Here is a 12,625-nt window from a genome sequence, read left to right as displayed (position 1 = left end):
TATATCCAGACAATGAAATACTATTCATTGCTCCAAAGAAATGAGCTCTCAAACCACAAAGAGACATGGAAGACTCTTAAATGCATATTTCTAAGTGAAAGAAGCCAATCTGAAAACGCTACATATTCCATGACTCCAATTACATGACATTCTGAAAAAACTATGGAGACAGTTAAAAAAACAAAACAAAACAAAGTATATATGTGTGTGTGTGTGTGTGTGTGTGTGTGTGTGTATCTCAGTGATTGCCAGGGGCTAGAGAAGAGGGAGGGATGAATAGGCAGAGCACAGAGGATTTGTACCACTGTGGCACAGAATACCAATAGTGAAGGAAGCTGTGGGAATGGGGAACAGGGGGCATATGGGAACTCTCTGTACTTTCCACTCCATTTTGCTGTGAGCCTAAAACTGCCTTAAATAAAATCTATTTTTTTTTTGAAGTCTTTACCATGGGACTTTCCAGAGCCATTACTATGTGGATATTATATTCGAGATGCACAAGAGGTGACAGAACACGCAGTCTTTCCCAGACTCATTTCAACATTTTTGTGGAATGGAGCATCTCCCATGCCTCATAAGCAGCTCAAAAACCTGCTTTGAGCCACTCCATCCCTCCTCCCCCCACCTGCCATGGCCTAGTTCAGCTTTTCCCATTTTTCTGCTCCCCTAAGTCTGGTCTTGTTCACTCAAACACACTGTTCGCCGCAATGCAAGGGTGAGCTGCCTAAAACTCAACTCTGACCATGTCCCTCCACCATTCATAACACTAAGGCCAAACTCCCTCCGAGGGTATAGGACGCGCCCATGGTCTTGGCGGGCCACACCTCAGTCTCCTCTCTCCCCATACCATCTCATGCCAGACCTTACAAACATTGCATTGCTTGTGCTTCCCCAAATGAGCTGTGCTCTTGTAGGTGTCTTGGTTTTTGTTCACAGGGTACTACTGCCTGAGATGTTCTTCTCCCTATTCCCATCCAACCTGGTGGTTAACTACTACCTCTCCTTTGGGACTCAACTCAATGCCCTTATCCTTAGAGAGGTTCCCCTGACTGGGCTAGAGGCCCCTTGGCTCCCATAACACGCCATCTAAGCAATTCTCCGTCTGTTGCCCCATGAGACTGTGAGCTTCTTAAGAGCAGGAACTATGTCAGATCCATTTTTCCTCAACTGTTTTCCCAAATTCTAAAAGCTGATGGGCCCCCAAGGCAGAGTCCTCTTCTCCCTATGCTTTCTCTTTAGGTATTTCATCTGATCTCATGGCTTTATATAGCATCCACACCCTGATGACTCCCAGACTGATTCCTCCAGCCAAACAATTTCCAGAGAAAACATTTACACTTGCTCTATTCTTTTTCCAGATCTCCACACAAGTGGCTGCTTAGTCAGGTCTCAGTTCAAATGTAATTTCCTGACTACTCCATCTATTAGAGAGGTCCCACACCCACACTCTCCCCTTTACTCATCTTATCTTGTATCTGAAATTAAACAGTTTATTTGTTTATTGTCTGTCCTACCCATACATCCCATGAAATTGGTAAGTATTGATTCACTGCTTTATTCCAGAGCCTGTGACAGTGTTTGGCAGACTGTAAAAACACTTATTAAATATTTGTTGAATGAATGCCCAACACAGGTCTCGCACATGATACTTGTTAATAGTCAAATGCTAAGGGTCTGATACTGTGCAGAATGTACCACAGGAATTGCTTCATTTGACCTTAAATATGACCATTAGGCTCCATTTTATACTGAAACCCAAGGGTTCAGTAGCTTGCACAGAAAGGGACATGAATTTTGGCAGCCAGATCCAGAGCTTACTTCCTTTGTCACTGAGCTATCCTCTCATTTACCTCTGAAATATTTAAAAGGTGTACTCAAAGGAAAGAAGGGAGGGAGGGAGGAAAGGAGGTGGGTCTCAGCTTCTCTATCTGGTGGGGGAGAAAAGGACTTCTAGTTTCGATGTTCTGTGGCTCTAGCAGGAGCAGATATCCACAGTTTCCTCAGCTCACAACTCCAGACACCACTGGGCAAAGGACAAAGATCCCGTCTCTGACTGCTTGAGCCTGGGCCTGGTCCTTGGGCATTCCCAGTATAAAATTTTTTAAAATCTAGGAAGTGAGGGAACTACGATTGGAAAGCAGGAAACCAAGATGCAACTCACCCTCCTCCATGAGTGATACACATTAACAGCCAAGCAAAGGGTCCTTCCCTGCAATATTTATTAAGGAATTTACACATACACAGGAGAAAGGCAACCAGGAATTGTGGTTCCCACAGGTGAAATCTCTTAAGCAAAGTTTTCTTGTTTTAATTTTCAAGTAGGGTGAACAATGACTGACAGGAAAGCTGTCCAGGCTCTCTGCTTCACACACTTGGAGGAGGTGGGGAAACAGAGAGGCCTGGGATACACAGGCATGAAAGGGTGATTGGCAGATCAGGAGGGTGGGGGAGGAGGAAGGGAGCTGTGCATGAGATTGCAATTTTTTTTTTAAACTATACGAAAAAGTGGCAACAGTTTCAGGCTGTTGATAAATTAACTCCTCTCTGTGTAAACCTCAAACAAAAACAAAAACACCCAGAGCAGATGGGGAAAGAGTGGGAGGTGAAATACACACACACACACACACACACACACACAAGCAGTACACACATTAAGCTCTGCATTCCCACTGGAGGGGGCTGGTCCTCCAGCCATAGAGCCAGATCCCACTGCATGTAGGATGGAGGTGGGGCAGGGGTGTGTTCTTGTATGGGACCTTTGTGAAGTCTTTGGTGCTTATAAAGGCTGACTGAAGCAGTAAGTCCTGAAGCCTCAGATCCAGAAAGCAATTCAGGGCAAAGTAGAGTAATATTTTTGCTCATCCCCACAGGAGGGGGTTTGCCTCAGCCCAGGACTAGGGCCAATGTGATCTAAGACCCAAGGAGTATTTAATTTGATTTCAGTACTTTCTTCATTCCCATAAATTATGGGAGCATGATATCTCCCTCTTCAACCAAAATTTCAAACATGTAGAAACAGCCTAGCAACACATACAGAAGTACCTCTAAACCCTCCCCTCTTTGCCTAAAAGACAAGACCTCCAGACCTTTCTGAGGTTTAACCTCAGGGGAAAGGTACTCAAAGGTGTGCACCTTTCTCCCACAGTTTAAGTGCCTTCTGCCAACAATTCCTAAGGTACCGGTGCCAGGAGAGGACTGGGGTTGAGGCTGCAGAGGAAGTCGGGATGGCGAGCAGACACATACAACATAAAGCAACAGAGAGGTCTGCGTGCCCGGCAAGTGGCTGGGCTGGGCAGAATGCCAAACCCCAAATGACAGATTGAGCAATTTCTAAACCAAACAGAGAGGTAGGAAAAAGGGATGGGATGGGGGAGTTGGGGAAAGAGGAAAGCCAGGAGGGAGAGGGCTGAGGAGAGTGGTAGCCATACAGGTGTTTTGTTTTTATTTCCACATCTGAGGGCTGAGAGTCTGATTTGCTGCCTGTCCATTTCCGCCGCTCATCGACTGTCCATAGGTCAGCATGCCGTGGGCTCCACAGAAGTTCATCCCAGCCATCTGCTGGGTCATCTGAAAGGGAGAGAGGAGACTTTCAGACCCAGCTGTGGGCATGCAGCCAATTACTGCAAAAAGGCAGGGTAGGAGTCCTTCCGTCTACAGGGAGGGGTTGAATGAGACAAAGGGAAATTGTTATGGTACAGATCTGCCCTGAGCCTTAATAGACCATTTTGAGGGCTCCAGACCATGTAAATAAGGACTTCCCAGAAGGGAGATGCTGACAGAGATTAATGCTCAGAGAGGGAAAGCAGTCCTGGAGCTAGCCAACACAAAAGCAGCACGAGACGTTATTCTCTTTTTCCTTTCTAGTCTCTCATCCTAAAAAGAAGGGGCCTATTGTGAACTTGCCAGCCTGAGAGTATGCAGCCGAGCCCCCGCAGCGGCGCTCCTGTCTTATCTCCAGCAGAGTCATGACTGTCAGTGCCAGGGAAAGTGCTTGTGTGTGCTCAAGCCGAGAGAAAAGGAAAAAGGAACTGGACTGTTTAGAATGAACAAAGGCAGGCAAGAAAAAACAAAAAAGAAAGAAAGAGAGAGAGAGAGAAAGGAAGGAAGGAAGGAAGGAAGGAAGGAAGGAAGAAGAAAAGAAAAAGAAAAGGCCAATGGGTCTTCAATGTGTGAGGGGGAAGTTGCTGCGAGAAAAGAACCAGTGGAATAAGGTTTGGGCGGGGCTAGGACCTCTTTATGAATGAGACTGAAAGACTGGCCTCGGCAGTGAAGAGAGAAAACTATTTATCGAGGAAACTATTTATCAAGAAAAATGCCTTAAATCTCCCAAGACTGGTACATTTTTGTGTAAGTTCTTTTCTTGAGGAGAAGGGCTATTTTCCTGCCACCAACTTAAAAAAAAAAACAAAAACCTCAAGTTTATAGAAAAGTTGAAAGAACAATATAATGGAACATATTCTTCCTTAAATTCACAATTGTTAACACCTTGTTCTATTTTCTGAGATCTGCATATCTTGTATAGGACCTTTGTACATATATATATGTGTACATTTTTAAAATTTTTTGTTTAAAAAAATTTTTTTTAGGTTTTTTATTTATTTATTTGAGAGGGAGAGAGAGAGAGAGAGCATGTGAGACGGGAGAAGGTCAAAGGAAGAAGCAGATTCCCCTCGGAGCTGGGAGTCTGATGCGGGACTTGATCCCGGGACTCTGGTATCATGACCTGTGCTGAAGGCAGATGTTTAACCAGCTGAGCCACCCAGGTGCCCTACGTGTACATTTTTGATGAGCACTGAAAACCACAGATGTCCTGACATTTCACCAATTAGTAAGTCAGGAGGAGAAATAAGAAAGAACACTTTCCTAAACCCACAATACAAAAATTTAATATGATCACAATACTCTAACATAGGTTACATTTCTTTTTTTTTTTTTTAAAGATTTTATTTATTTATTTATTTGACAGAGAGAAATCACAAGTAGATGGAGAGGCAGGCAGAGAGAGAGAGAGGGAAGCGGGCTCCCTGCTGAGCAGAGGGCCCGATGCGGGACTCGATCCCAGGACCCTGAGATCATGTCCTGAGCCGAGGGCAGCGGTTCAACCCACTGAGCCACCCAGGCGCCCCATAGGTTACATTTCATTTTCATATCTCTGTAGTCTCCTTTAATATAGTACAGTTCCCCCACCACTTTTTCTTTCCTGACGTTGTTTTCGAAATCCAGGCCAGTTACTTTGCAGAAAATCCTTCAACTTGGTTTTACCTCACATTTTCTTATGATTGGATCCAAGTTAAACATTTTTGGCAAAAAATTCTATGGAAGTGATATCATGTCCTTCTCAGTACAAGACACCAAGAAGCACATAATGTTCATTTGTCCCACTGTTGGTAATCTTATGTTTGAGCACTCTACTAGGGTATTATCCACCGTGAGGTTTGGGGGTTTTTTGTTGTTGTTGTAATTAGTAAGTAATCTAAAGGGTATTTCTTTGAGAATATGTGAATATCCCATTCCTCCTACAATTACTAGTTGCCATTCTTCTCTGTAAAGAAGGCTTTCCTTCCCTCTTTCCCACACCCATTTCAAAAAATATATCACTATAGATCCATGGATTTCTTTTTCTTTAGTGTTATAATCCATCAGTGTCATTCTTTTTGATGTTCAAACTGTTCCATATTTGGACAGTTGGAACCTCTACAAGTTGGCTCATGTGTCCTGACATATTCTCAACAGTTTCATAGCACTTCATTACTTATACAAATAAACATGAAGGACTGAAAATAGTGAATTAAAATCCCAACTATGAAAGCTAGAAAAAGAAGATCAGAGTAAGTCAAAAGGCAGCATATAAAAGGAAATAATAAAGATAAACCATAAATTGAAGTCAAAAACAAGAAAGAAAAAATTTAGACTAAATAAAACAAAATCCTGTGGGTTTTAAAAATATATGTATATGTATAATTAACAAAATAGACCACTAGTTAGCCTAATAGAAATGGCAAGAGGGAAGGAAACCACAAACATACCAAATAAGACATGACAAGGGAGAAAGAAATAACCATTGAAAGAGGAAACTTTAAAAAAAATCATGAAACAGACTGCTTGGCTTAACCTTTGATAAATAAATTTGAAATCCCAGATCCAGTTAATCTAGATAGGTAATTACCCCTAATCTAGGTAAACAGAGTTTTCCAAAACTGACTTTTAAAGAACAAAGAGAGAATCTATTAAATTACTACACAAAGGTCCACACAATTGCATGTGGGAATTCTACCCAATCTCCAAAGACCTATATAAACAATTCCAGACTACAGAGAAAGGAAAACAAGAAAGTAGTTCTTATACAGCAGGTAAACACTGTCACCCAAACCTGAGAAAGACAGTGTGTGCACGCATACGTGTGGCACACATGCTGCTCCAGTAATACCTCTTTTTGCCCATCTCTTTGTTTTCAGACTTTGAATCACTTTGTTTCAGTGGATATTTTTGTATCCAGTGTAAAATTAGGCTTGCTTTGTAAGCCAAACATCTTTTTCTTTTCATAAAAGAGCTACCTGTTGATATGACTGATGTTTGGTCTTAATTCTATCATGTTACATTTTTACTGTGTTTTGCTGTACTTCATAGTCTACGTACTCCATTTTGTTGTAGAGTATTCCTCTGGTATTTATAAACTTTCATTTTTTTGTTCTAGTGGTTAACTTTATACTAATAACTTCTATCTTTTGCTTCCTTTATTCTGTACTCAAGCTTCTTCCATTTGACATGTCAGCTTATTACACCCTTCAACTTCCACCTATTTCCTATGCAAAAATCAATTTATCCTACCTCCTCCTTTTTACCTTCTCCTCCTGTTACCATTGTTTGTTCTGAGTAAAACATATATTCACCATCAGTCCTTTTGCCAAAATGTCCCCACTCATCTCTCAGATGGATGAAGCTTATCTTCTGGTACATTCCACAAGAAAGACTTATACGTATGATATTCTCTGATTTCTTGCATATTCAAGATTTTTTTTAAATAGCCTCAATCCTTGAAGGATTGCTTGTCTGGCTGTGAAATGCTTGTCTCACATGTATGCATCTTGAAAATACTACTCCCATCGTTGTCTTTTTTTAATGTTGCAGTTAGAAGTCTCATGTCAAGCTGAGTGTTCTTTTTGTCTTTAAAAAATGGCAGATCTAAGGTCCTGAGTCAGTCTCACAAAAAATGGCAGATCTGGGGGGATGGGAGGTAAAGAGAGTGTTGGAGCCCTGAGAATTTTTCTTGTTCCATAAAATCTGAAAGTTTACCGGAATATATGTTAGAGTTGACCATTCTGGGTCAACTTTTACACAGTGGGTTCTTTCAATATTGTGTTCTTTTATTTATAGGACGTTTTCTTGTATTATAGATTTAAATATATTAATTTTGCTCCACTATTTAGTTTTTCTTCTTTGGCGTCTCCAAATATATTTATGTTAGGCCTTCTTTGCTTAGTTTCTATTTTACCTTCTCTTAGATTTATTTTCCTGCTTCCTATATTTAGTTTCCATTCTCTGACCTGCGTCATGCCTTTCTTCAATGCCAAGTATATTTTCAGTTGAATCTATTCTCCTTTGGTTAACTTGTAATTCAGACTTTATTTCTAAGTTTTTGTCCATTTTGGTTCTGAGTTTTTATATTTCTGATTCAAGCTGTTTTGTCTTCAAGTGTTAAAGGACATCTCATTCAGGCTGGTGGTTTGTTAACAGTTTTCTTCTGTTCATGGTTGTTTTGAGGGGAGAATTTTCATTTCTTGGTATGTTTCGATTTTCATTTTCTATTTTCTTCTAGTAATAGTTTGTATAAATGTGACCTGCCACTTTCTATTTATTTTGTAGTGCCTTATTTTTCTGAAATCAGGAATAATAAATGGGTGTGAGAGTTCAGGGAGGCTTACTAGGTTTCTTAGTTCAAGAGTGCCCTCTTCTGTTGGTATAGTGAAATTATTTGGAAGGAACGGAGAAGATGGTTTATCTTCTCATTTTGTGATTCCCTTTTTCCGCTTCTCATTTCTTAGTTTCCCTTCACTACCAGGTCCCCAAAGAGTGCCTCTCCTTTCTAAGTCACCCCCACAGGGGATTCCTGGGTGGCTCAGTCTGTTAAGCATCGAATTCTCAGTTTTGGCTCAGGTCATGATCTGAGGGTTGTAAGATCAAGCCCTGAGTCAGGCTCCACACTGGCTGGGCATGGAGCCTGCTTAAGATTCTAAGTCAACCCCATTACTTAAAAGAAATGCTTTTCCAGAGCTACCACCTTTAACCTTATATATTTCAAGACCCACATAACCAGAGTTCTAATTGGCATCATCCCTCTAATCTCATAAGTCTTCCTTCCAGGGGGTGATTTGTCTATGTTCTGTCACCTCCAGCCCTCTGCTCCCTCCCCTCTTTCCACATAGCCTCTCTGATGCTGGCTCTGCTGGATTTGGGTGTTTATTGCCATGTAATGTGAAGTTTGCAGTATACCATCTCCTAGTGTTATGAGTGGTTTTATTTGCATTCCTTATTTACCTATACAGGTTTTTAAAAAATTCTTGTTTTGAGGAGTTGTGTGGAGAAATTTAGACTGAGGCAATTATCCTCATTCTACAATAACCCAGAACTCCTCAGAAAGTCTGATGTTAGGTAGACCTTCTAGGAATAAAAAGGGTGGGGGAGGGTGGCAAACCTAAGAATGTCTCGCATTATCTCGTTCACGTTGTAAGGGTTCAAAGGGAGGGTTCAAAGGGTTCATAAGGGAGAGGTGACGTGAGACAGCCCTGAGAGAGGATCCAAACTCTTGTCCCAAGGAAAATGGGGTAGCTTACCTGAGTCAGGTTCCACTGCAGCTGCTGAGCGGGCTGAACCCCATACATAGTCTGGGGCACAGCTGCCATGCCTGCCATGTAGCCGGCCTGCTGGGGGGTCATCATTCCATTTGGCACGCCCATCATTGAAGCCTGCATGCCGCCCATATAGCCTGCAGGCACGGCCATGGGGGCAACCATCCCAGAAGCTCCTGGCTGCGCTACCATGCCTACTGGTGGGGGCATCATGCTCCCCATGATGCTGCTGGGAGGGGTGACCCCAGGGAAGCTGGGGTAGGCTGTGGGATATGCCATCTGAGCCGGAGCCATGAACATTGCTGCCAAGAAAACATAAACAGAGAACCGTTTAAGAGCAAAGTACACCAAGTCAGTGCAAGCTCACTAGCTACTTCCTCCTTGCCAGCTAAAATTTCTGAGTAGCATTTCTACTCAACTCAGAATGCTCTTTTACACAGCAGAACAGTGAGATTCCCTACAAGACTTGCGATGGCTTACCAGCAGACTGCTGACCTAGCCACTTTCCTTTCAGGGTCCAGCTCCAGACCCTGAGTCAGACTTTACAGCAGTGGGACTCCAGACCCCACAAAAGTATGGTTCTGAGTTACATTAATATTTACCCGCTGACACTTTGTAACCTCACAAGGAATGTCATGTTCAGGCCTGTTTAGGGTATAATGTCCTGTGCCCCCAAGGCAACTACACCCTATTACAACAAATAATTTCTGTGTGTAAGTCCTCATGTCTCTGTCTGGCATAATGCCATCATCCCCGTGAAATCTACCTTGGGCAGGCAGCTGAGGTGTCTGGGATCCATACAGTGAAAGGATGGAGTCTTTAGAGAGCTGTTTCTTGCCTGTTTCTTCTGATTTGCTCCCTGGCTCTGGAAACAGGTTCAGGTTTTCAGGAACAGAGCCGGCACTCCCTGCAGTTGGCATGGAACCTACAACCTTAGGGCAAAGAGAGAGCAGGGGAAGAGGGGAGAATTGGAATGGTCCTCACAGAAGTCTCGGTAAGGACCGCCCTCATTTCTCTGCTGCTTCCACATCTGCAATAAGAATTCATGGGCAAGTTAATAGCCTCCTAACGTTTCTACCACACAAATATTGAAAACACCTGATAGTTAAGCTCTGGTGCAACTCTTTATTCCACAGTTGAACAAGTGATTCGGTGAAAAACAAACAAAAATCAACCTACAAATGACGCAGCCATGGAGAACTGAGTTTAGATCCCAGCGCAGCCACTTACTAGTTGCATAACGAGAGGCTAGTCATAAATTTTCTGAATTAATGTTTCCTCATCTATAAAATACCCATTTTGCAGGGCTGTGGTAAATATTTTAAGTTATAAAAGAAATACGCAAACGGGTATACAAAATCACTTAGCACTGTGCCTGGTCATAAGCAGGTAGTCCACCAATAGTAGCCATTAACAGTTTCAAGTCTTCCACACCTACCAATTCTCTGGCAGTAATCCCGATGCTGGGGAGCTGACCTGAAGTATCAGCCTTTACAGTGAGACACACATTCAACAGAAGCCCACTCAAAGAACCCACTTTTTTGGGGCAGGAGACAAAAGGGAATGAGTAGTAATTCTAGGCTGTAACAGAGATGACACAAGGTTTAAGGGAAGAATCGAGAATTAAGAAAGCTAATTAATTAATTAACTAATTAATTAAGTCCAACTCCACCAAAGAAATATGACTTGGTTCCATTTTATCAAAATTATCCTTTTCAGAATGTTCCTTAATCCTAAGGCATCCATATGACTCACCTTTCTGGAAACTGAAGAAGAGGGTGATGGAACAGAAGCCAGAAGATCTAAATCCTTCTCTAGGGTATTGCTGGTCTTACTATTTGCCATGGAGGAGGACACAGGAGCATCTGGAAAGAGATAGCAAAGCACAACTGTAGCATTGCTCATTAAGCCCATGACTTCCTTCTACTCTAGACACAAAGTGCACAGAGAAAACCTATATGCTCCATCAGGGACCTGGAAATCTAGGCTTTGGACACCATCTAGTTTGGATGTAGCATTTCAAAAAAGGCCTCACCTTACCTTCCCCGGAGCACACTGGAGAAGGCTGGAGCCCAGCTATCTGGGATGGGGCAGCAGAAACCCAGACCTGAAGGCTTTATTAGCCCCCTAGCAAAGGGGCTGGCTGGCTCCCTTCTGGCTATTTGAGGGGAACAGCTGCGTAGCTTTTCTCTCTTTTTCAGAGATAAATGGAAGGTATAGAAATTATAAACCTAAATAGCCCATAATCTAAATTAGCAGAAATGCACTGGAACCAAAGTACAGCCATGAGATCTGTGAAGGGTAAAGAATGGGTTCTATTTCTGAAAGGGGCAGACCACTAGTTCAGGGTTTCAAAGGTTTGGAGAAAAATACCCACAAGGCTAATAGGCCATCTCAGAAACACACTGCACCTGAAAGTGAGAGGGATGGGGCCATGGCTCATGGGTGCTGGTTTAGTGAAACTTGCTAACGTTTACGGAATACTTAGTTCATGCCAGGCAAGGGGCGAAGAGCTTGAGAGGAACGATCTCATTGAATCCTCCCAACAACACTTGTGAAATAGAGACGGTTATCATCCTTATGACACAGATTAGGAAATTAATGTTCAGAGGTTAAGTAAACTACCCAGGGTCACACATATAGTAAGTTGCAGAGATGGGACTCCGACTCCAACCCACTATGCTATACTCTTGCTCTGAAAAGTGTAAACACTTCTTAGAATGACTGCTGAGAGGTGAAACAACAGGAAAAACATGAAAGAACCATCTTAGCGATGAAGACACAAAGTAAAGAATCCCATCACTATCTATCTTCCCAGGGTGACAGAGAATTCATCATAATGAGTAAGAGCATGGGAGTGGGAAAGTCTGACTCTTACCAAGGCCCAACAAATCCATGACAGGGGCTGAGGATTTCGGGGAGCTTTTCCGAGGTAGCTGTGGATCTTCTTTTTTCTGTGGCTAAGGTGAAAATATGTTAAAGAAAGAAATAAGCAGGTGTTTTTGAACGCTTTTTTCCCTTCGTCACTGTAAAGCCACAGGTGTTCTTGTGGTACGGCTGCCCTTATTCAGAGTTCCAAAGAAAGAAAACTCAGGAAGTGTCAGGTGAAAGAATCAAGTCAGGAAGTATAGGTGCATAAACCAAACCTAAAGTGAAAAAGATATCATCTGTGCTTGTCTGGCTTTCTGAAACCAAGACAACCACAGATCAGAAGATCCTACAAAAATAGCAGGTTTGGGCCCCAGAAAAAGCCAAGAATAAAGGTAGGTGTCTGAGGGTATAAAAGCCCAGAGCCAACAAATCTCCCAGTGATTAGAAAAACTTTAATACCAAAAGGGAGATCAGTTTAAAGATTACCTAATTCACTCTGCCCGTATCATTAATGACTGTGTTCTGCAGACACTGCGATTCAGAATGACAATCAAAGACTCTTCCTTAAGCAAACAGTAAAAAGTCCTCTCTCCCAAGATTCCAAGCTCTTACATTAGAGTATCCACTACTATAGCCACAATGTCCTGTGAAAAAAAGAAAGGTGTCTACTTCAAGATGATAGAGCAAGAACACAGGAAGGATTAAAATGGATCGGTACAGCCCAGCTTCTGGACTGTTCTTAATCGCAACAGGAAAATGAGGTAGAGAGTGTCTAATGAGAGAGGATGCAGAGAGCATCTGCTCGGGAGGTATCACACATGGAACGTGCCTCTAGCTCAGATGGGGCAGATGCCGTCCCAAACCCCTCACTGGCCCCAAAGAGAAAAGGCACAGAGCAGATTAGGCAA

The 12,625-nt window shown here is 42.5% G+C and overlaps 1 protein-coding gene across 1 annotated transcript in view; it reads right to left on the bottom strand.

The window, feature by feature from the left end:
- Positions 1-2,202: 2,202 nt before the first annotated feature.
- SMAP2 (small ArfGAP2) overlaps positions 2,203-12,625 on the bottom strand; it is a 45,967-nt gene continuing 35,544 nt past the window's right edge. The window contains exons 6-10 of the mRNA XM_044237925.1: positions 11,725-11,806; positions 10,602-10,711; positions 9,613-9,778; positions 8,832-9,148; positions 2,203-3,567 (exon numbers count right to left, since the gene is read on the bottom strand). Coding sequence (XP_044093860.1) covers positions 3,442-3,567; positions 8,832-9,148; positions 9,613-9,778; positions 10,602-10,711; positions 11,725-11,806 — 801 coding nt within the window. The 3' untranslated portion in view covers positions 2,203-3,441. The remainder of the gene's footprint in view (positions 3,568-8,831; positions 9,149-9,612; positions 9,779-10,601; positions 10,712-11,724; positions 11,807-12,625) is intronic.

This window comes from Neovison vison, chromosome 2, assembly GCF_020171115.1.
Source record: "Neovison vison isolate M4711 chromosome 2, ASM_NN_V1, whole genome shotgun sequence".
Taxonomy (NCBI): domain Eukaryota; kingdom Metazoa; phylum Chordata; class Mammalia; order Carnivora; family Mustelidae; genus Neogale; species Neogale vison.
The sequence above is the reverse complement of the archived record's forward strand: the minus strand, read 5'-3'. Positions and strand labels throughout refer to the sequence as shown.